The 25,120-nt window shown below is 43.0% G+C and overlaps 1 protein-coding gene across 7 annotated transcripts in view; it reads left to right on the forward strand.

Moving 5' to 3' along the window:
* Positions 1-25,120, forward strand: part of FCRL5 (Fc receptor like 5) — a 117,416-nt gene that overhangs the window by 56,698 nt on the left and 35,598 nt on the right. For 5 of the 7 annotated variants that reach the window (XM_006050588.3, XM_006050589.3, XM_006050591.3 and 2 more), the window contains 5 exons: positions 449-476; positions 1,820-1,902; positions 2,106-2,174; positions 4,428-4,459; positions 4,538-5,360. In XM_006050588.3, coding sequence (XP_006050650.2) covers positions 449-476; positions 1,820-1,902; positions 2,106-2,174; positions 4,428-4,459; positions 4,538-4,627 — 302 coding nt within the window. In that variant the 3' untranslated portion in view covers positions 4,628-5,360. Of the gene's footprint in view, positions 1-448; positions 477-1,819; positions 1,903-2,105; positions 2,175-4,427; positions 4,460-4,537; positions 5,361-25,120 lie in introns of those variants that run through there. The other 2 variants (XM_044944177.1, XM_025287587.2) reach the window with 1 other exon arrangement.

The following is a 25,120-nucleotide window of genomic DNA, read 5'->3' on the forward strand; positions in this document are numbered from 1 at the left end:
GACAAATTGCCGTGTATCTCCCTCGCTACCCTTGAAAGACTCCCTAGGAACAGAAATAGAAGAAGGAAAAACTCTGAGAAATGGGAGCAAGAACAGAAATCAAATGAAATTTTGATAACTTATTAATTTTGTAAATGTATGGTACTTTCATAGTAGATAAGTCTCTTTTCCCAATCCAGCTATTGACCATTGTTCTTCATAAACTCCAGGTTAAACAATTATGGATTGTGGGCTACACTTTTGCATTATAACTATAAACTTCTGGAAGCCAGGATCAGTAGTTTTTGCCCAATCTGCTACCTCCATTGTGAATATCAAAGCATGGTTCACATTTTAGTGACAGTGACTTCTGGCAGGTTCTAGATGAGCCTACTGTGAGCTCTGCTCACAGGAAGACTTGTGAAGTCTTCCTTTTCCTGGACTCAATGCTTCTCTGCTTTCCTTTCAGGAGGAAAGCCTACATTTGACTCCTCCAGGTAAGGTCTGGCTGTATTCCCATATGGTTAATGAAATGCCCACTGGGTATAAAAATGAAATTGAATTTGGCTACTGCTAAGAACGGGGATTCCCTGGTGGCTCAGATGGTAAAGAATCTGCTCTCAATATGGGAGACCTGGATTTGATCCCTGGGTTGGGAAGATTCCCCTGGAGAAGGATATAGCTACCCACTCCAGTATTCTTGCCTGGAGAATTCCAAGGACAGAGGAGCCTGGCATGCTACAGTCCATGGGGTCTTAAAGAGTGGGACATGACTGAAAGACTAACACTGTCACTTTCATTGCTGAGAGCACAGTCACTGCTTCATGTTACTGAGATGGGTTATGCCAATTCCATGTTGCCACCTCCCTTGGGTTATCTCAAGGCAATTCCCCGGACTTTCTCACCCACCAACTTAGCTAAACAGGCCTTTTTTCCTTTCATGCCTGTATGCTCAGTTGCGTCTGACTCTTTGCAACCCCATGGACTGTAACCCTCCAGGCTCCTCTGTCCATGGACTTCTCCAGGCAAGAATACTGCCATTTCCTTCTCCATTTTTTTTTTTCTTTCAGCAAGTGATTGCTTTTTATTTATAAACTTACATCCTTGGTCCACTGTTGCCTAGTTTCTATGAGTGATCACCACGAGCACAGAACCCATCTATTTCCTAACATGCTCTAAGGTTAATAAGCCTGGAAAGCTCTGATTAGGTCATGGCCAGCCCAGCCTAACCAATATCTGTTGTGATGACAGCCAAGAAGATGAAGTCACACAACTTGGCCATCCAGAGACACCTCTCTGCTAATAGGAGGTGGGGCCTGTGAAGAAGGGGCAGCCATCTTGGATTCGCAAGGTTGGCTTTAGGAGCCACACCACAACTATTCCTGGGCAAGCTCATGGTAGCAACATCCAAACCATCCCGAGTTCCTCTGAGCCTTTCTGATTATGGATTTCTCTGAGATACCAATCTTTCTGAAAGTATAGACTTTGGAGCCAGGTTTGAATCTTGGCTCTTTCCTTTTCTAGTTACATAGTCTTCAGCAAATCATCTGTTAGAACCTCCATTTTTTTCCATCTATAAAATAGAGAAAAAAACAGAATCAACTTAATATTGTTATAGGTACTAGCACAGTGCTTGTTACATACCAGATACATATCATAAAGTCTGGATTAATATTATGATTTATAATTTAATCGTCTCTAACAATAGAGTATTTTTTATACACTCATCTATGTTTCCAGGCTTGGCAACTATCCTGTGATAAAGACTTGCTAACAGGGAATGATCCTTAGATCTACTTTTTCAGGATTTCTGGGAAACATCAATGTTTCTGTTTCATAGGAATCCTTCAGCCCCAGATCCCCAAGAGTCCACCTACCACAATGTACCAGGCTGGATAGAACTGCAACCAGTATACAGCAATGGTGAGGACTGAAGACCCTCCATTTTGGCAGGGACCCCAGGGTTGGTCTGGGAAGGGGTGGGACAGGAAATGAGGAAGGGACAGTGCAGAGGCTCAGAGGTCTCTGCTCCCTCTAGAGAATAAGCTATGACTGGGGGACAAAGAAGTAGCAAGACAAGGGGGCAAGAATCTTAGAATCCTCTCAAGTGTCAACTTCTCTCCAAGTAAATCCTAACAGAGGAGAGGTGGTGTACTCGGAAGTCCGGAGTGTGAAGAAGGAGAACAAACTCACAGGTAAGACCCAAGGACCCTTGATTTTGGTGGTTGATTGCTGTGTGTGGCTCAGTCTCCACCCCTTCAGTGGGTCTGGGCCAACCAGACATAGATGTGTCCCTTGCGCTGGGTCACTGGACTTCTTGAGTTATGCCCAGCTATATTACTGGGATTAACTCAAGCTTATTGTGCAGAACTGCTTTCTCCATTCTCTATCGATGGCCTCAGCATCATCTGAGTAATGAAGCCATTGCCCTGGGCAGTCACTTAATCCCTCAGAGCTTCCATGTCCTGTCTGTGAAATGAGACAGGACTGTCTTTAATGCCTGTATCTATTTTTTACTGCTGCTGTGGCAAACAACCACAAGGGCTTAAACAATACTAGTTAATTATCTTACCGTGCTGTAAATCAGACATCTAACTCAGGTCTCACTGGACCAAAATAAGTGTCCACAGAGTTCCTTCCTGGAAGCTCCAGGGAAGGATATATTTCCTTGCCTTTTCCAGCTTCTAAAGGATACCCTTTTCCATGGCTCATGGGCCCATCCCTCTGTCCTTAAAGCCAGTAATGTGGCATCTATAACCATTCCTTCAATAGTGCTGCCTCTGATCACAGCTAGGAAAGGTTCTCAGATTTTAAAGTTCTCCTTAAAGTCCCACCTGGATAATCTAGGAAAATCCCTCCATTTCAAGGTCCTTAATCTTAATCACATGTGCAAAAATCCCTTTCTCCATCTACGGTCACATATTCACAGGTTCTAGGGGTCAGGATGTGGACATCTTTGTGGGAGACATTATTCAGCTAACCACACTCTCTCATAGGGTTATTGTAAGGACCAGATGAGGAAGCAGATGTAGAGATGCTATAGCAGCAACAGAATCTGAGCACCTTTTATGATGAGTCTATGCTGGTTGTCTGGCTGCGTCATTATTTCTCCCCCCGGTAGATGGTCTGCAGTGAACAATCCCAGCCTGGCTTCTGCCTGCAGCCAAAGGAAAGAACAACCTTTGGGGCTGTTCTAATTCTATTCTGAAAAAATCTGCCATGTGATTTTAGCTATTCTGCTTCCCCCCCTTTTTTTGATCCCTCTTATATAAAATCAAATGACAAATGAACTGTATTTTTTGTTCTATTCTTGGTTCAGTGGCCTCTTGACCTCTAACATGAATGAACTCATTCACACTTATAATCCCCTTTGATGAGAGTATTGCTATTATCCCCACTTCTTAGATGAGGGAATGGAGGCAAAGAGACCTTAAATGACCAGCCTGAAGTCACAGAACAGTTTGTCTCCAGAATCCAAGTGTTGGGCCAAGCTCTGCTTCTCAGGACAGTTCCAGGGAGCCTTAGAATTCACTCCAAGCTAAAAGACAAAGTCCTGCTTGATGAATGCCGTATCTCATTCCAGCTTTAAGAAAATATAGTAATAATACTAGCAACTTCTAGTATCATATCAACATGTGTTGAGCAGTTCTTATGTGCCTGGTACAGTTCTGAGTACTATAAATAAATGTTAAATTGTATATGCCCTAAAAATATACATACATATTTATAGTTTGTTAATAGCCTTCAGAATTGTACCCTCACATTGGACTTGCTCAATGTATAACAGATATTAGAAATCACATGGACACACAACCCTATAGATAGATATTATTATTCCCATCATACAGATGAGACAACTAAAGCAGGAGATATTGAGTGACTTGTCCAAGGCCACAGAGGTGGTACAACTGTCCTGGAGCTCAGTTTAGGTGGTCTGGATCTGGAATCTGCTCAAAGTCAGCTGCTTCTCCATAATGTGCGTGCATGCTAAGTCAGTGTCTGACTTAGTGATCCCGTGGTCTGTAACCCACCAGGCTCCTCTGTCCATGGGGTTCTCGTGCAAGAATACTGGAGTGGGTTGCCATTTCCTCCTCCAGGGGATCTTCTCGACCCAGGGATCGAACCCACATCTACGCTGGCAGGTGGCTTCTTTACCATTGAGCCACATGGGAAGCCCCTCTCCATAATATCCACTATTAATCTATGATCAAAGCATAAACAAAATAAAAGTAGATTTCTTCCTTTTGAGAGCCCCTGGGGGAGCTCTGCATGGGGAACAAAGAGTGTAGTGATGCTGCAGAGATAGCTGGTGGAAGCTGTGAGGCTGAGGGTCTTAGAAAAGGTTCAGTGGCTGTGCGGGCCCCATGGAGAAGGCTGTGGCTGGGCTGATGGCTTGGATACAAGTGGAGAATTGAGTTTACAGTTGAATGCTTCCCTTCTTTCCACAGCGGCCTCTGAACAAGAGCCTTTTAAGAACACGGTGAGTCCCATGCCCTGTGCACCCTCCCATCTCAGGCCCACTGGTCTCTGGCCCTCACCTGTGTGCTCTTTCTCCCAGGATTCCTGTGTCATCTACTCCCAGGTGAAGGGGGCTTCCACGGCAGCCTCTAAGCCCCAGTTCTTGGATCCATTAACTCCTCACAGATGAGTCCACATAGCTCCAGAATGCTGCCTCAACCTCTGCACGCCAGGGCCATTCTTGCAGGGTGGGGGAAGGGACATTGAAGTGGGAAGATTTAAGCCACCCCAGGCCACACCCAGCAGCCAGTGCCCCAAGTGCCCACACCCTCATCTGAACAAAACACAGGGCCCCAAGGGACTCCTGTCTACTTCCAAATTGACAGCCCTGCCACATATCCCAAACAGCATATTGTTCCCAACCTAGGGCCCATAATGTTGCCTGGCTTCCTTATTGTGCTTGAGCTTCAGATATATCCCCACTATTCTTCCATGAGGACGACACCCAAGCTCTGCCATGAATACAACCTGCTCTCAGTCAATGCTTTTCTCAGTTGCCATCAGCCTGGTATGGCTATGGTGGGCTCTGCTGAACGCAATAGCACACACCCATGAGATGTGTACACTGGATTTGTTATAGACCTCTCCATGGTGGGACTGCATTCCATACTCACCTGTGTGTCTGAAACTCTAAGCTCAGCATCTGACACCAGGATAACTTCTCTCCTGCCCATGTAACAATATCTACCTGTCCAAGTATGTGGATTTCACACACTTGGACCTAGATCCTTCCCATCCTGCCAGAAGGAACCTAGCACAGTCATGGCCAGGAGGACCAGAGATGCAGATAGAATGCACATTGAAATATAGGAGGTGCTTTATTACTATTTGAATGAATGAATAAATAAGGAAGATATTGTGGATCATTATGATGTATTTTTACCCTCAAACTGGCATCTGATACAGTGTGCTTCCTAGGAAATCCAGGAAATAGGAAATAAATTCAGAGAAGGAGTTTGAGTGAGGAGAGATCTGTTCAGAAAGCAAGAAGGCTTCTCAAACTTCAAAGTGCTTATGGATCACCTGGGGATCACAGAGTCTTATTCAGTGGGTCTGGATGGAGGCTAAGACCCTGTATCTATAACAAGCTCCCATGTGATGCTGATGCTACTGATCCTAAGAGTCTACTAATCATAGGAGTCTACCAAGTACCCAGACCCTGTAGGTTTTGGCAGAGGTTCATGGAGAAGTGGTGAGGGCTCTGTCTGTCCATTGCCCAACTTCATGGGGGCCACTGATATAGCTCCCAGGATTCCTGCACTGTTCTTCCACCAGAACACCATCAACTGCTGTTGCTAAAAGAACTTCTCTTATATATGCTGGGATGCATCAGTCACCCTGGGTCTGGGAAAAAGTAGCTGCCACTATCTTTGTTTCCTCATCTCGGACCTCATATTTTTCCCATAAAGGGATTGAATACATTGTGAATAAATACACCCCTTAGCTTTCTCCATTCAAAGTTGATCTGTCTCACCTCTGAGCCATGGGATGCTTTCCTCTATTTTTATGATGCCCAACACACCTTATCTTGATCTCCACCTCCAGTGGATTGTATAGAGGGAATCATTTCCAAGCCCCATGGCCTAGAATAAAATCCTTAGCAAGGAGTTCATGATCCTTCTCCACCCAGTGCTGCCCACTTCCCTCTCCAGGCTTTCCCACAGATGTTGTTCACCACACCCTATTCTCAGTCACAGGGTGATCTTCCCTATTTTCTAATATAGACTCTTTGTACTTCCTCCATAGAAGGGCTTTCCTGTTATTTGCATATCCTGTAATCCTGTTCATTCACCAAGCCCTGAGTCAAATGTCAGACCTTCCTAGGATGGATCTGTCTTCGGGATCTCATAGCACTTTTTTTTTTTTTTTTTTTTTTTGGCCACTTTGTTTTTTTAACTGAATGATATTTGCTTCACAGAATTTTGTGGTTTTCTGTCATACATCAACAAAAATCAGTCATAGGTACACCCATCTCCCCTCCCTCCTGAACCTCTCTCCCATCTCCCTCCTCACCCCACCCTTCTGGATTGTCACAGAGCCCCTGTTTAAGTCCCCTGAGTCATACGTAGAGCCTATTATGCAGAGTGAGGTAAGTCAGAAAGAGAAATATAAGTATCATATACTGATGCACATACCTGGAATCTAGAAAGATGGTACTGATGAATTTATTATCAGGGCAGCAATGGAGAAACAGGCATAGAAAACAGACCTCAGGACACAGCAGAAGGGGAGGATGGAGAGGGTGAGATGTATGGAAATGGTAACAGGGAAATTTATAATATCATATGTGAGACAGCCAGTAGGGATTTGCTGTATAACTCAGAGAACCCATAGCACTTCTATACAGTGAGACTTGGAATCACTAATGGTTGATGTTTGGAGGGAACATCAGTTCAGTTCAGTCGCTCGGTCATGTCCAACTCTTTGGGACCCCATGAATCGCAGCACGCCAGGCCTCCCTGTCCATCACCAACTCCCGGAGTTCACTCAGACTCACGTCCATCGAGTCAGTGACACCATCCAGCCATCTCATCCTCTGTCGTCCCCTTCTCCTCCTGCCCCCAATCCCTCCCAGCATAGTGTAATCTAAACCACTTCTCTAACTTTGTGGTTGGAAGTTGAGAACCAGAGAGGAAGTGTAACTAGCTGAAAATTAAGCAACCAGTTAGTGGCAAAGCACATAGTAAACTAAACTAAACCCAGGAGAGTGCTCTTTCCTCTATGTGGTTCCTCTGCTACAAAGACATGTGCATTTTTGGGTCATCAACAAGACTGAGTTCCTTAAAAGCAAAGCCTGGGTGGCCAGCATGGTGCCTGATATTCAACTGATGCTCAATGAATGATTGTCAAATTGGATGTCTATTAAATCCCCTGACAAATAAACTTCACCTCCACAAATTCATCTATAACCCAGAGAAGTGCATACATGTGCTTCAATCTCAAAGTTTTATATATATATATATATATATATATATATATATATATATATATATAAATAAAATCTCAGTAAGGAGAAGGCAATGGCACCCCAATCCAGTACTTTTGCCTGGAAAATCCTATGGACAGAGAAGCCTGGTAGGCTGCAGTCCATGGGGTAGCTAAGAGTCGGATACGACTGAGCGGCTTGACTTTCACTTTTCACTTTCATGCATTGGGGAAGGAAATGGCAACCCACTCCAGTGTTCTTGCCTGGAGAATCCCAGGGATGGGGGAGCCTTGTGGGCTGCCGTCTATGGGGTTGCACAGAGTCGGACACATCATTGTTATGAGATCCATCTATCAGTTTGAGATGAACACTGTGTTTTGTTCAAAACCTGGGTGACCTGCAGGTATCTCAAACATGACATAAAACCCAGTCTGTTGTCCCCATGAAATCTGCTCTCCTTCCTGTGTTCTCTTCCTTCCTTCCTTCCCTCCTCTCTTCCTTTTCTTCGTTATCTCCTTCCCTATCTCTTCCTCCCTGCTCCTCCCTTTCCCTTCTTCTTCTCCTCCCTTCCCCCTTCTTCTTCTGCTTTTCCTTGTCTTCTCTCTGCCCCTCTCTCTCTGTGTTTTCCATCTTCTTCTTTTCCTAGTTGCAGATAGCACTCTATCTAATCACCCAAGACAGAAGATGCATAGCCATCTCTGAGTCTCTACATCGAATTGGTCACCCAAGCCAGTTCAGTCAACTGTCTTTCCTTGGACACGCCACACAGCATGCAGGACTCTAGGCCCCCGATGAGGAATCAAATCCTGGGGGACATGAAATAGAAGCACAGAGTCTTAATCACTGGACCACCATGGAATTCCTAGTCAACTTTATTTTTGAACTATCTCCCAAATCACATCTCCCTTTAGTGCCCACCCCCACTGCCTTAGTACACGCCCTTGTCACCTACCACCAGGACTACATACTAGTCTCACAAGTGCTTTCTCCACTTCTGGATTCCCTCCTGGCACAACCACTCCCAAAAGATGTGCCAGGATGCCTTCCCAACAGAGTTGCTAGTATGATCTTTCTAAAACCCAGCTCCACTTATTACTCTGCTTGAAATCCTTCAGTTATTCAGAGTTCAGGCTTCATCATGGGGTATAAGGCTCTTCCTGACCTAGATCCAACTTACATTTACAGCACTATCTCCCAAAATCTCCTTTAACAGACAAGAACACTTACCATGTATTCTGGCCACACAAACTTCTTTCCATTTCCTACACACACCACCTTCTTTCAAGAAGCCATGACTTTTCCCCCTTTTTTTCTATCAAACTCATCCTTCAACACCGAATTCAAAAGTCACCACTCAGTGAGGCCTCATTTCTCTCAATGGGTGTCCATAACCTTTGGCATCTATGTTTCTGATACTTCTTACAAAAGTGCGTGTGTGTGTGTGTGTGTGTGTGTGTGTGCGTGCACACGCGCACATATACTTCTCTCCCCAGACTACTTAAAGCCTATCTAGAGTTGAGTGTTACAGCTAGTTCTAGTTTATAACCCTCCTATCATCCTCGTATCAGCCTCAGCATACAACACAGGGCCTGGTGAATCACAGAGACTCAATTTATAGTGAATAAATGAATGTGCAACAGTATTGAATAGACTTTCCCTATTTTCCTCAGAATAACACCTAAAAAGCCTCAAAGCTGAGCTCAAAAGTTGATAGCAACTTACATGTGCTGCAGAGGAACTTTTGACACAATCCCACAGGATTGACTCGGAAGTGGCTGCATGACTCTTGAGCACCTCCCTGGCTTCTCACACCTCCTCTATCAGCTGTTGGTCAGAGTTCGCTGAAATGGGTGATGGGGGAGGAGATTATGGTTGGTGAGGAGCAATGGGCATTTTACTTTCCCTCCCCACTCCAGCCAGGAGAAGGCAGGACTCCACCCCTCACCTTACAACTCAAGGAGAACTGTTGATCCTCAAGCAGAGAGCAGAGCCCAATGAGAGAGCATTTAAGAGATCCTGACATGAGTGCCCTGGGGCTTGGGGATGTTAGAGAGCACACTTTATTTCCCACTCTTGTAGTTTCCTCTCATGGGAAGAGAGTTCTATTAGCATCACATTTCTGGCCTCCAGTGGTTTTAGAAGGAGAGCATAGTCCAGCCCCTCTTTTTTATGGCCAAGAGCAACCCACAGGATTGCATGTTCCTCTCTGTTCTAAATTCTAAAGGGTCTGCCTCTACAATGGAATACTGACAGTTTCACAGGCATAACCCTGACCTCAGTGTTTTGCACAGGAGGCTTCAAACCTTGAGAAGCAAAATAGAGAATTCAGGGGAACCAAATGCATAGCAAGAGATGGAGGTTTCTGTTCCAGGCAGGGCAGACAGCTCTACGCTTTGGTGGTGTTTACCAGATATAAACCATGTGGGTATTTTTTACTGTGGTTTTTTTTGTTTTTTTGTTTTGTTTTGTTTTGTTTTTTTTTAAATGACAATGTTTGGAGCTGAGTTGGCTTTCGGGGGCTGAACTTGAGAGAGGAGCTCTAAGCCTCAGACTGCATTGTTTGGTGGCAGGTCACTAGAACTTGGGCAAAATTTTGACCAAGGGCTGTAGGGCTGGGGATGCACACATTGACCGTTAAGCTATGGTGAGCAAGTGCACAGACTCTTCTGGTTGCAGCGGCCCCAGACATAGCTTGCACTATTCCTGTGGTTGTGAATTCAGGCAGCTGCTTCTGCTGGTCAAAGGTTCCAGTTCCTTCTGGCACTCGGGGGCAGAACCTCTCTCATACACATGCCATGAACCTTCCCTCTATAGTCTAGGGCTCGCAATCAGGCTGAAGTGCAAACGTGCAGAAAAGTTGATTCTGACAATGGGATATTGGAAGCAGTGGAAAGATTTTGCCCCTTTTCTCCTCTCCACAGTCCCATGCCTAAATGCACCATTCAGAGATGCAAAGCTTTATTTACATAACGTCTTTGAGGGCTCCCTGAGTGAAAAAGCAATTGATTTGTTGCAAAACTGTGGCAAGTTTAGGGTGCATGCATGCCAAGCTGCTTCAGTCGTGTCCAAATCTTTGCCACCCTATGGACTGTAGCCGGCCAGGCTCCTCTATGGGATTCTCCAGGCAAGAATACTAAGTGAGTTGGCATGCCCTTCTCCAGGGGATCTTCCCAACCTAAGGATTGAACCTGTCTCTTAGGTCTCCTGTATTGGCAAGCAGGGTTTGTTTTTGAGTTTTTTTTTTAACCACTGGTGCCACCTAGTGGCAAATCCCAAGTTAGGGCTGCTGCTGCTAAGTCGCTTCAGTCGTGTCCGACTCTGTGCGACCCCATAGACAGCAGCCCACCAGGATCCCCCGTCCCTGGGATTCTCCAGGCAAGAACACTGGAGTGCTACACAATCTTAAATGTGTTCTTTCCCTGCCTCTGTCCTATCCCCTCTCCCTCCTGCTTCCCTGAGATTATACTCACCCATAGTGTGTTAGCTCATGAGCTTCTGCTTCAGGCTATCTTCTAGATGAAAGTCAAGGGCCCAGCAAAGCTAGCAGCCTGAAAAAGGGGCTCATTTTTCCTTCAACTGAACGATTTTTCTGAACAACTATGGCTGTGGCCAAGCTTCAGCCATTAAACAGAATACGTTCATTCAAGGCCTTTGGTGTATTGAAAGCCAGGGCAGTCTTTTCTGCTTTCAATGTAATGGCAGCTATTTCCATGTGTGTCACAGAGCTTTGAAAACTGTTCAACATTAGGGCCTTGCCAAGATAGGCAGGGCTGGGTCTGCTGATCTAACCACAGATTCACGTTTTGACAAGGACACCAAACACTAGAGACATGAGCCTGAACTGCAGCCCTGTGCTGCCTTACAGAGCACAAGGGAGGACACTTGTCTCCACTACAGAACTTCAACTAATACAAAGACAGAACAAGAGAATGCATCCCCGGGAGCCACGGTTTTAGGCCTGGCTGCAAATTGAGAGATGACAACAGCAAGAACAACTCAGGACTAAAGGAAAAGATCTGCTCACTGTCTCTGATTTTGGGGCCACAGACCCAACAAAGTTCATACTCAGTGCAGCTTTGAGAAGGTGGTGCTACCAGGCTCTAAAAAGGAAATTTTAAAATTCTTCAGTGGAAAAGAAAGATGTCTCCTAGGTGAATTTCTACCCCTTTCCCAGGATGGTGAATTCATAGTTGCAAACAAATCTTAAGATTTCTTCCTTTTTAGTTTTGTGGTAGGTCACAAATTATAGACTCTAAACTTTATAAAGATTTAATTCTGGTGAATCTTTTCCATATACCCTCCATGATTCAGACACCAGTCTCTCTGGCAATGCTAAAAACTAGACTCTTGGGGCCCACTTATGTTGGGATAAATGTTTTAGGACCTTGATATTAGCTTCTTTTCTAAAGTCCGTAAGTGTAAGGTCAGTGCTATGATATTCTGACATGTCCTATTAACTCCCTGGATTCTTGTAAATAGTATACTTGTCCACTCTGGCTGCCATAACAAAAATACCATAGACAGAGTAGCTTATGAACAGCAGAAATTTATTCCTTTAGGGTGCTAGAATCTGTGAAATCCACAATCAAGGTGCTGGCAGATTTAGTATCTGGTGAGCGTTTGCTTTTTGGTACTTAAATATGTCTTCACATGGCAGAAAGGGTAAAAAGAGTTCCCTGGGGTATTTTCATAAGGGCATTAATCCCCTTCATGAGGGTCTCTGCCTGCATGACCTACCCACCTACCAAAGGCCCTCACCTCCTAATACTATTATATTGAGGATTAGGTTTCAACATATAAATTTGAAGGGGTCACAAGCATTCAGTGTATAGCAAATTGTAAGGTACACAATCTATGAGTTTGCCTTTGGATAATTGGAGCATGAAAAATAATATTAGTAGTAATAAGTGATAACACATTAAGCTTTAAAAGAATGTATGTGATAATTATTCTCAAAGGAAAAAAAGAGCAGGCAAAAGCTCTTATTTACAGAAGACAACAAATAATAAATGTAGAAAAAAATGCTGACATTAGGAAATCACCACTTTGCAATCCCATGGTAACAATAGACTCAGGCAAGGATCACCCATGGATGTTAAAATTATTGGATGAGAGGCTGCTAGAGAGATCCACATGATCTCAATTCATCTCTATCCACAGTACTCACTAATCAAAAGGGGAATTTTACCTTTGCAATGGAGAGATCTGGCAGGGCCAGTCTTCACTAAGTGATCAAATGTGGTATCACCAGTAATGGGGGACCCTGGGTGATCTCTAATGTGGCGCAATGGGAAGTCCAGTCTCCCTTTCAAAGAGCTGTTATCAAAGAAGCTGACCGAGAACCTACGTGAGGAGACAAATTCAGAATGTGGGCCATTCTGAGGGAGATTCCTCAAAACTGCCAATGTCACAAAAAATGAAAAAAAAAGAGCAGTGAGACCAAGGGAGACTGAAGACATGACGATCTCATAGGAACTGTGATTGGATTCTGGATCCCAAAAAAGCCATAGGAGAAATTAGGGGACATTGAATATGGGCTATACATTATTGATAATATTGAATCAATAACCTAATATTATTATATAAATATTTTAAAATATATGCTGAATGCTTTCAAATGATTCATGTGAAAGAAAGAGCACAAATGTGGCAAAAAAGTTGATTGGTGAATGCAGGGAAGGCATACAGATTTTCATTGTACTGTTCTCTTTTCCAGCTTTTCTGAAGTTTGAAAACTTTTAAAATAAATCAGGTAGGGGAGAAGCACCTCAGACACTTGGCATCAAACTGATAGGTGCCCTGAGGTGCTGAAAGAACTCACCCAGCCCTGCGTGCCATGATTTCCCACTACTGGGGTCATGAGAATCCTGTTTGGCTCAGGCACTGAGACACGTTGGCCAAGGATAAAGCCACACAGGACACCAGGGACGATGACTGAGGCTTTTCATTTAAAATATTTTACTTTAGAATCCTTGAGAATTTAATTTTTGAACTGCCTTTCTTTCCTGAACATTTCCTAATGGGGTGGAGTTTGTCTTCAACATCAGAGTATCTTTGTGTTGGCATGTTATGATTGGAGAAGTAAATATCACCAGACCTCGCTACAGGACCTCTGATAGATGGTTAGGAAATATAGATGAAATAACTAGTGATGGGTAACAGAGAAGAAACTCTCAGCTTCAGGTGCACCGTGAGCTGGAGTGGACTTTCGTTAGTCACTGCTCTGACCCATTTTGGAGCTCTCTATAAAACCCCAGCTTCCCAGCTCTGTTCCCAGGAGGCTACACAGAGATGGAATATTTGGTTTGGGGATACAGTCTCACATAGATGGGATCAGTATATATTTTTTTTGTTGCCCACACCTGTAACTGACCACAGGCTTAACAACAACAGTGAACTGAACCAAAATCTAGGGAGCTTTAAGATTTTCTCTAAACACTCCCTATTCTTCCCCAGTTAGTGGATGATGGCCATTTGTCCACATGTTTTAACTGACAAGTCTATTCTATCCAAATTCTAGGCATGGGATTTGTTCCCTGTTTTCTTCCTCTCTACCCAGGACCAGTGTGAGCCTGTAATCTAGACAAGTGTGTCTTCTCTGAGGGCTGAAACTTTCCTTCAGGTGGCCTGTCTCAAGTTCCAGCCTGGGGAGAGGTAGTTAGCCACCCCATTTGGTTTTCATGTTTCAGCTTTATTAATAATTGCATTAAGATTCTCCAGAGAAACAGAGCTGGTAGTAGATCTATCTATCTACTATCTATCTATCTAGAAGAGGGATTGATTTATTATAAGGAGTTGGCTCATGCAATTACGGAGGCTGACAAGTCCCCAGTTTGCCAAATGCAAATCTGGGGAACCAGAAGAGCTGTTGGTATAATTCGAGTTCCAACGCCAAAAGGTTAGAGACCTAGGAAGAGCCAATATTTCAATTTGAGTCCAAAATTGGAGAAAAGTGGATGTCCCTGCTAGTCAGGCAGGAGAAATCCTCTCTCACTTAGAAGAGGGCCAGCTTTTTTTGTTCTTTCCAGCTTTCAATTGATTGATGAGGTCCACCCATATTAAGAAGGACAGTCTGCTTTACTCAGTTGGCCAATTCAAATGCTAATCTCATTCAAAAACACCTTCTCAGACATACCTAGAACAGTATTTGTACAACTGTCTAGGCACCATATGACCCAATCAAGTTGTATATAAAATTTATCATCATCAACATAAAAGCGATCTACAGGCTACAATAAATGTTTTGGTTTTCTTCTTAATTGGTTCAGAACTCTGACAGGGAAGAGTAGTGTTTCTTTGGAGGCAGGGGGTGAGGATATCCTCAAAGAGGAGAGGTACCTGCCTGGCCTCGGTCACTTTGGTGATTAAAAGAATGCTAAGCATTTCAAACATACACTGGCTTTCTCTTTCTGTTTTTGTCCTTTGTCCTTTCTCAAGGTCCAGCTTTCTCTTTGATATCTGGCTGACTCATACAAAATCTCCTGATTTAACTTCTGTGTCAACTAGACAACCTTGCTGTCTTTCCCCACTTCTGATCTCCTCTGATCAATACTACCCACTCAGCAGAGATCTAATTCATAAGAATAGTTGTGATTTATTGAAGAATTAATAAATATAAGGCAGCATGCTAGGGCATTGTGCTAGAAATGGAAGTAACCTAGATGTTCATGGATAAAGATGAGGTACATATATATAATAGAATACTAGTCAGACATAAAAAGGATGAAATAATGCCATTTTCAGTAACATGGATGGTCCTAGAGATTATCATACTAAGTGAAGTATGTCAGACAAAGACAAATATATGATATCATGATTATGTGGAATCTAAAAAAAAATGACACAAATAAAATTATGTACAAAACAGAAATAGATGCACAGACATAGAAAATGAACTTATGGTTACCAAAGTGGAAAGGGCATGGGGGAAGGATAAATTAGGAAATTGGAATAAACATATACATACTACTATATATAAAATAGATAACCAACAAGGATCTACTATACAGCACAGGAAAATATATTCAATATTTTGTACTAAGCTATAAGGGAAAACAACCTGAAAAAGAATATATATGTATGACTGAATGGATTCTTCAGACATGAATACTGGAGTGAGTTGCCATGCCCTCCTCCAGGGGATCTTCCCAACCCAAGGATCGAACCCACGTTGCTTATGTCTCCTGCATTGCAGGCAGATTCTTTACCACTAGCACCACCTGGGAAGCCCCTTACATATAATATATAACTGAATACACACACACACACACACATATATATATATATTATATAACTGAATCACTTTGCTGTACCCCTGAAACTAACACAACATTGTAAATCAACTATACTTCAATTACATTTTTAAAATAAATAAATAGATAAATACATTTTAGCCATAGAAAGAAAAGAGCACACACTAGTAAGTTGGAGCTGGCAGCTTCATAACTCTTCAGTGCATACTCTTCGCCTTTTCACCTAGAGTCCTTAGAGGGCTTCATGAATCAGTAGTAGAGGGCTTCATGAATCATGACATCTGGAGTCAGAGGCCTGGCTCCTGTACGGTCTCCTACTGCTAACTATCCGGCCTCTCCAAGCTCTGTTTCCCTCACCTATAAAACAGAAAAAATAACAACAGCTGCTTGGCTGTGTTATTTATCGAAAGAGATAATGTTTGTATAAACATCGTGCAGGTGTTCTCAGAGCAGGTGGTGAGGTACCTGTGTTCATTACAAAGTTTATATTGCTATCTGTTTGCTGTTATTGGTCCCTACTCCATCATTACAGTGAAGCAGCTGCTGAACTGCCAAAAAGATACTCCAGAAGAAGAGAGTGGAAAATAATTTGTTAGCCCTTTTAATGTGAAACGAATGGGATAATTAGATTGGAGGTGTCAGAATATGTGCCTTTAGTATTTCAGGGACTGACCTATGTAATTTGGGTTTATATGATCATTTAGCAGAGAAATAAAAGCAAAGGGGTGATTTTGCTAGATACACTCTCCCAGGTCTCTTATTGACAAAAGATCATGTTGTTTGCTCACAAAAGAGCTTTGAATAAATTCTAATTCCTTGGGCCGGGGCCCAGAATATCCTGTAGCTCTAGGTTTGCTGGTACCAGGTAGCTGAGGAGATCAAAGACTGGTATGAAAGAGAGAAAATGAGAGTGCTTGGGTTGATGGGTATTTCAAGGCTTTTTCTCCATGCTCCAGCTCTCAGCTTCCCTTTCTGCCTGACCATTACCATTCTCATTCACATCTCTCCTGTGCTTGTTCCACACTTATGAACCTGCATGTCCACTTAAGTCTTCAAGTGGAGAATCACAGTACAAACCCAATGGATAGGTCTGGTCCAGAGCTGGCCATGTGGCCATGTCAATGAGACTGGGTGAGAATTAGAAGAAGAGATGAAGAATAAGGTTGAAAGGAAGATATCCCTCACTCACCCTCCTTCTATTGGTCCAGGCTACCCTCTCTCCATCAAGGACACTTTACAGTGCCTTGGCAAAAATAGAATAAGTTCTGTGTGTGGGGGCAGGAGGAGGAGAACTTCTGTGCCCATAACCATGGAATAACAGGGGTGTAGAGAAGGTCAGGGAATGGCCCGGGGGACCCAGGAGGACTAGGGATTCCAAGGATGTGACTCAGGATTTGAGGGATGTGAGCAACCAGGGGGAGGTCAGTCTAATGATCAAATCTTATTTTTAGAGGAGAACTTGAAGGTCATCCACTATTAATACTTTTCTCATGCTTGATTCCCTCCAAATTATCCTTCCTGAGACACCATCCAGCCTATGATGGAATATATCAAGGTACAGGAAGCTCAGCACTTCACGTGGTCTGAAATTACAGAAGGTTGGAGGTGGAGGGAAGCCTTGAGACCAATTGGACCAGTGAATATTGTGGTGGAAAATCCTCATGCTGCCTGTTAACCTTGCACTCTGGAAGCCACCTCCCTGTAACTGTCACCTTTAAGGAGATTCTGCTCCTTGGACTTATTAACTAGATTGCTTCCTCCAGGGGTCACCTTCAAGCAGCAGGGCTGGTGGAGCACACCAGCGTGGGAGAACCCCAGTTCTCCTCACTGCCATTCTTTCACTAGTTCACCAAATTTTAGTTTGTGCCTACAACTGAGTCTGGCAGCACACTAGGCACTTGGAATACACCAGTGAACACAATAGATCAAGACCCTGCCTTCAAGAAGCTGACAACCTAGCTGAGGAAAAGATATGAAACAATAAACATGATAATAAGTAACAGATGTAGTAATTTAGAGGGTGACATGTGCCATGGAGAAAGAAGATGTAGAGCAGAGTAAGGAGGATCAGGAATGGCCAGCAGGCTGCAGTTTTAAGTAGGGTGGTCAAGGAAGTCCTCACTGAAAAGGTGACATCTGAACAAAGGCAATATAGGTTCACTGGACAGCTAATAGGCCTTCAAGGGAGGAGGATCCTGGGAAGAAGGCATAGGCTGCAAGGCAGTATTATATCTGACAAGTTTTAGAATAGATGGCAGGGAACAATGGTGGAGGTGGAGAGACCAGTTAGGAGGCTACTGCATGGTCCAGGTGAGAGGTGATGATGGCATGATGGCTCAGATAAGGAGGGGGGGTGATCAGAAGGGGTGGGATACTGGATATATTTTGAACACAGAGTGTACAGGATTTCCTGATAGAGTAGATGTAAAATATGAAAGAGAAAAAAAAAAACTCAATATGACTCTGAAGTAGTTGACCTGAGCAACAAGAAGGATGACAACTCAGTCCTGAGCTGGAGAATGGTGGAAGTGAAACAAGTTTGGGGGAAAAGATCAGGAGTTTAGTTTTGAACAAGTTGCATTTGAGATGTGTATTGGATGTGTAAGTGGAGATGTCAAATAGACAGTCAGGGATGAAAGTCTGGGATGGAAAGAGAGGTCTGGATACATGCATGTGGGAATCATTGGCATAAAGACAGCACAAGACCATCAAGGGAGTGCCCAGTGGCAGGGAGCTCCTTCATGACCACTTCAGAAATTCACTTTGGTGGCCTGCCATGTTTTAGGATGGTCAAATAGTCAATGAGCACAACAATTTATTCCTCTCTTTCTCTAAATCCACCAAAATATTAATTGTTATCATTTATTGGTGACTGTCCTAACAGTTTGCATGTATTATCTTCAGTTCAGTCACTCAGTCATGTCCAACTCTTTGCAAACCCATGGACTGCAGCACGCCAGGCTTCCCTATCTATCACCAACTCCCGGAGCTTATTCAAACTCATGTCCATCGAGTCAGTGATCCTATCCAACCATCTCATCCTCTGTCATCCTATTCTCCTCCTGCCTTCAATGTTTCCCACCATCAGGGTCTTTTCCAATGGAGTCAGTTCTTCACATTAGGTGGCCAAAGAATTGGAGCTTCAGCTTCAATGTCAGTCCTTCCAATGAACATTCAGGACTGATTTCCTTTAGGATTGACTGGTTTGATCTCCCTGCAGTCCAAGGGACTCTCAGGAGTCTTCTCCAACACCACAGTTCAAAAGCATCAATTCTTTGGCCCTTGGCTTTCTTTATAGTCCAACTCTCACATCCATATATGACTACTAGAAAAACCAAAGCTTTGTATTATCTTAGGCCATCCTTAAATAACCAGTGAGGGAGCTGAATTATGCCCATTTTATAGATTATGATACCAAAGCCCTGCACACACAGTTGTCTAAGACCACAGAATGAATAAATGATGAAGCCAGGTTTCAAACTCAGGAAGTCAACTCTTAACTGCTATGTCATGGGAGTATGTGCTCCAGCAAATCTAAACTTTGGCAATAAAAATAAATTCAAAGAAAAAAAGCGATCCAAGATCCAAGAAAACATGGGACTTGGGTGTGGAATGAGAAAAATCTGAAGCTGACAACAGCATAGCAACCCTAGAAAGCAATGGTCCAAAGACAGAGGGTTCTGTGAAGATTGTATTCAGAAAGCAAGTCACCTATATTGTACAAATTATATGAATAAGAACTCAAAGGTCCTAGGCAGGTCTGAGTTAATTCTAAAAGATAAGATGAAGATATATGATTCTCCAATAACAACAACTGAAATGACAATTAGGAACCTTGGGGAAAATCCAGTATAAGAAAGTCATGGTTCTTTGGAGAAATGTTTGTTTAGTTTTTTGGCCCATTTTTTGATTGGGTGATTTATTTTTCTGGTATTGAGCTGCATGAGCTGCTCGTATATTTTTGATATTAGTTCTTTGACAGTTGCTTCATTTGCTATTATTTTCTCCCATTCTGAAGGCTGTCTTTTCACCTTGCTTAGGGTTTCTTTCGTTGTGAAAAAGCTTTTAAGTTTAATTAGGTCCCATTTGTTTATTTTTGCTTCTATTTCCATTACTCTGGGAGGTGGGTCATAGAGGATCCTGCTGTGATTTATGTCGGAAAGTGTTTTGCCTATGTTTTCCTCTAGGAGTTTTATAGTATCTGGTCTTACATTTAGATCTTTAATCCATTTTGAGTATATTTTTGTGTATGGTGTTAGAAAGTGTTCTAGTTTCATTCTTTTACAGGTGGTTGACCAGTTTTCCCAGCACCACTTGTTAAGGAGATTGTCTTTTCTCTATTGTATATTCTTGCCTCCCTTGTCAAAGATAAGTTGTCTATAGGTGCATGAATTTATCTCTGGGCTTTTTATTTTGTTCCATTGATCTATATTTCTGTCTTTGTGCCAGTACCATACTGTCTTGATGACTGTGGCTTTGTAGTAGAGCTTGAAGTCAGGCAGGTTGATTCCTCCAGTTCCATTCTTCTTTCTCAAGACTGCTTTGGTTATTCGAGGTTTTTTTGTATTTCCATAAAAATTGTGAAATTATTTGTTCTAATTCTGTGAAAAATACTGTTGGTAGCTTGATAGGAATTACATCAAATCTATAGATTGCTTTGGGTAGTATACTCATTTTCACTATGTTGATTCTTCTGATCCATGAACATCGTATATTTCTCCATCTATTTGTGTCATCTTTAATTTCTTTCAAAGAAGACATACAGATGGCTAACAAACACATGAAAAGATGCTCAACATCATACATTATCAGAGAAATGCAAATCAAAACCACAATGAGGTACCATCTCACTCCAGTTAGAATAGCTACTATCAAAAAGTCTACAAACAATAAACACCAGAGAGGGTGTAGAGAAAAGGGAACCCTCTTACACTGTTGGTGGGAATGCAAACTAGTACGGCCACTATGGAGAACAGTGTGGAGATTCCTTAAACAACTGGAAAAAGAATTGCAATATGACCCAGCAATCCCACTGCTGGGCATACACACTGAGGAAACCAGAATTGAAAGAGACATGTGTATCCCAATGTTTATCGCAGCACTGTTTAAAATAGCTAGGTCATGGAAGCAACCTAGATGTCCATTGGCAGATGAATGGGCAAGAAAGCTGTGGTACATACACACAGTGGAATATTGCTCAGCTATTAAAAAGAACACATTTGAATCCGTTCTAATGAGGTGGATGAAACTGGAGCCTATTATACAGAGTGAAGTAAGTCAGAAAGAAAAACACCATTATAGTATATTAGCCCATATATATGGAATTTTAGAAAGATGGTAACAATGACACTATATGTGAGACAGCAAAAGAGACACAGATATAAAGAACAGATTTTTGGACTCTGGGAGAAGGAGAGGGTGGGATGATTTGACAGAATAGCATTGAAACATGTATATTTCTATATGTGAAATAGATCACCAGTCCAGGTTCGATGCATGAAACAGGGCACTCAAAGCCTGTGCACTGGGACAACCTGAGGAATGGGATGGGGAGGGAGCTGGGAGAGGGGTTCAGGATGGGGCACATGTACATCCGTGGCTGATTCATGTCAACATGTGGCAAAAACCACCACAATATTGTAAAGTAATTAGCCTCCAATTAAAATAAATAAATTAATTTTTTAAAAAAGAAAGTCATGGTTCAAATTTGGTGCAAACTAAAGTGTGGGATAATTGAAAAAATGACAGAGTGGAAGAAAAGTGGATTTCATTCATAGAACTTTCTCCTCTGAGTGCCCAAGGTTTAATTACATGTTACTTTTCTTTTTTGTGGGCTAGTCACAGCAGTTGGTTCTGCGATGAATAATGTTTACAGAATCATAATGCCTTAAATACTATTTAAGGGGTTTCAGTTTTCAGAATCAATCTAAAACATAGGAAACTTAATTATGGTGGCTTCAGCATTTAGCTACTATAAACATGCTCAATACAAAAATGATAGTATGGCTGACAGAAATGTGGAGGCGGAAAGCAGAGGGACATATACATGAACTGATTTCCTTGTTTTGTGGAGTGGAAAATCAGTAGATGTTGTCCAACGGTGACACACCAAGAAGCAGAAGTGTCTCAGATGGTAAAGAATCTGCCTGCAATGTGGGAGATGTGGGTTTGATCCCTGGGTGGGGAAGATCCCCTGGAGAAGGAAATGGCAACCCACTCCAGTACTCTTGCCTGGAGAATTCCATGGACACAGGAGCCTGATGGGCTCCAGTTCATGGGGCTGCAAAAAGTCGGACACAACAGAGCAACTTATACACACACAACCACTGGAAAACCTAGTAACCTTACAGATCAAAGCCAGCAAGTAGAAGGGGCAGAGAGAAAGGAAGCCCTTCTAATGCCCTAAATTCCTTATCTTTCCTTCAAGGTTGTTAACAGATTTTACTTAAAGTTGATAAATCAAGAATTTACATATTATTACATTATTTACATTTGTGTGCTAATATCCAGATGACTCAAAACAGAAATTGCTCATTGCAGGAGTAAACATGGAGCAACAAGGAAGAGAAACTTAAGCTTTTTTTAAAAAATTGAATATCTTTATTAATTGTTCTAGTTTTAATCATGAACATGTATTTTTTTAACTTTTTATTTTATATTAGAGTTTAGCAGATTAACAATGCTGTGATAGTTTCAGGTGGACAGCAAAGGAACTGAGCTATACATATACATGCATCCCTACTCTCCCAAACTCCCCTCCCATCCAGGCTGCCCCATAAATGAGCCGAGTTCCCTGTGCTATATAATAGGTCCTTGTTGTTTAGCCTTTTAAAATATAGCAGTGTGTACCTGTCCATCCCAAACTTCCTAACTATCTCTTCCTCCCATTATTTCTCCCCTGGAAACCATAAGTTCACGAACATGTATTTTTTACACACAAATATGTTTATTTAGCATGGAGGTGCATCCAAGTAGTTATTAACCTGCAAATTGAAAATTCAAAGTAAAGCCGCAGTTCTAACGAGTGACCACTAGATGTCACTGCTCTCTGGGCTGGTGCCAGGTCTGGGAGCAGAGTCCCCAGTAACAATCTCAGGGTTTGGACTGGGAAGGAGGACAGAGGGAGGCAGCAGCTGGCGGCCAGTGGCTTTGCCAGCGGCAGGAGCTGGCATTCGGTGTATAGACAGCAGTGCCTCAGACATGGGCAGCCTCTGGTTAGATAGTGGGGAGCACACAACTCCCCTGTGTAATGAGGGTCCTTTTGGGGGCAAGGAATTCAGCCTTGCTGATAGAGGGACTGGGATGCGGAGGGACAAGTTGGTCCTGCCTAAATACAACCCATGGTCTTTCTGTCTCCACAGCCTCTGTGCACATTATGCCCACCCACCCCCTAACACACACACACACACACACACACACACACACACACACACACACATCAGTGCAAATAAGAGCTTTAGCAAAATGTTGGCACAGTCTGCACTCCGGGCAGCTTGGGTCATATACTGCTGGAATCATTGAACAAAAAAGGATGGTGGGACTTCAATACTCAGACTCACCACCAGGAGGAGCTTTACTCACATTTATATGAGTGTGTGGAAATGCTTTTAGACAAGTTGTTTGCTCTGCTCTGTCACTTCAGTCGTGTCCGACTCTGTGCAACCCCATAGACGGCAGCCCACCAGGCTCCCCCGTCCCTGGGATTCTCCAGGCAAGAACACTGGAGTGGGTTGCCATTTCCTTCTCCAATGCATGAAAGTGAAAAGTGAAAGTGAAGTCGCTCAGTCGTGTCCGACTCTTAGCGACCCCACGGACTGCAGCCCACCAGGCTCCTCCGTCCATGGGATTTTCCAGGCAAGAGTACTGGAGTGGGGTGCCATTGCCTTCTCCAAGATAAGTTGTTTAAGTTATAAAAAATAATTAGGGTAAGAATAAAAAGTGATTTGAAAATTTTCATAGGTCGATACAAACAATTCAGTAAACTTGTCAAACTTCCAAAATACACAGTATTCAAGGATTTATTTTGAATGCTGAAAAGATAGTCATAGTGTCAAGGGAATGATTTCATCATTCTCTTCCAACAACAACATTTTAAGCAATTTCTGGATTTTAAAAAATTAAAACCTAAACCCAATGTAATGATGTGTAATTTGGTGATCACTTTGTAGTGATTTGGTAATTACTGTCTTCCACTTCTTAAATAAACTCTGCCCTATTCCCAGCTCTCAAGAAGGATGAAAAAAAATACACCTGAGACTTGGGGCCATAACTCCCAACCGTTCTCTTCTTCCTTACGTTGGCAGCTGCCCCAGGGCCGGCAACCCATGTTTTCACAAAAGCTCTCAGCAGCGCTTAAGCCTCAGGTTACACTACTATTAAGTTTCAGAGGTTACTGAACTTTATACCTTGCCTACTTTTGTATCCCTAGCTTATATTTCCTGAGCAAGGTATTGGACCATAAAGAAGGCTGAGCACAGAAGAACTGATGCTTTTGAACTATGGTGTTGGAGAAGACTCCTGAGAGTCCCTTGGACTGCAAGGAGATCAAACCAGTCAATTCTAAAGGAAATCAACCCTGAGTATTTATTGGAAGGACTGATGCTGAAGCTGAAACTCCAATACTTTGGCCACCTGATGGGAAGAGCCAACTCATTAGAAAAGACCCTGATGCTGGGAAAAATTGAAAGTAGGAGAAGAAGGGGATGACAGAGGATAAGGTGGTTGGACGGTATCACTGACTCAATGGACATGAATTTGAGTAATCTCCAGGAGATGGTGAAGGACAGGGAAACCTGGCATGCTGCAGTCCATGGGGTTGCAAAGAGTCAGACATGACTGAACGACTGAACAATGACAACGGAGTATTAATAAAATCCCCAAATCAAAGAGGTCCAGGAATAAGCAGGCACAAGGGAGCTGAGTACAAAGTCAGAGTCAGGGGAGAGAAAAGTCCAGTTAAAATGGCTGGGGAAAGCTTTAAAGGGAAAGAAAAACGTTAGGCCCTGGGCCCTGTGAAAGGGAAGGGATGGGGGTGTAGGCAGATCTGGGATTCCGACAGGAAGGCTGGTGAAATCATAGATACTACTCAGGCTCTCAATCCACAGCAGGACTGGGAGCCACATTCATTAGGTCACCGGCCTCAAAATGGAGGGAATCTTCAGTTTCCATCCTTCTTTTAAGGCCCTTGAAAACCACTAATCCTGTGTGGTGGGTCCACGGGGGCATAGAAACAGAACATCTGCAGGGTTCAGGTGACCAAAAGCAAGGCATGTGGCAGCTGTGTGGCCAGCGGGTGAGGCAGGTATCAGGTCTCCAGAGGCAGCTTCGTTGTCTGCCGTGTTTTCTAGAAGAGCCAGTGATAACAAGCAAGCATTCGAGCATCAAAGCGAGATGGTGCACAATAGGAAGTGCTCAGTGAAAGAGAGGAAGCTGGAGGAAAAAAGCA

This window comes from Bubalus bubalis, chromosome 6 (genome assembly GCF_019923935.1).
Source record: "Bubalus bubalis isolate 160015118507 breed Murrah chromosome 6, NDDB_SH_1, whole genome shotgun sequence".
Lineage (NCBI taxonomy): Eukaryota > Metazoa > Chordata > Mammalia > Artiodactyla > Bovidae > Bubalus > Bubalus bubalis.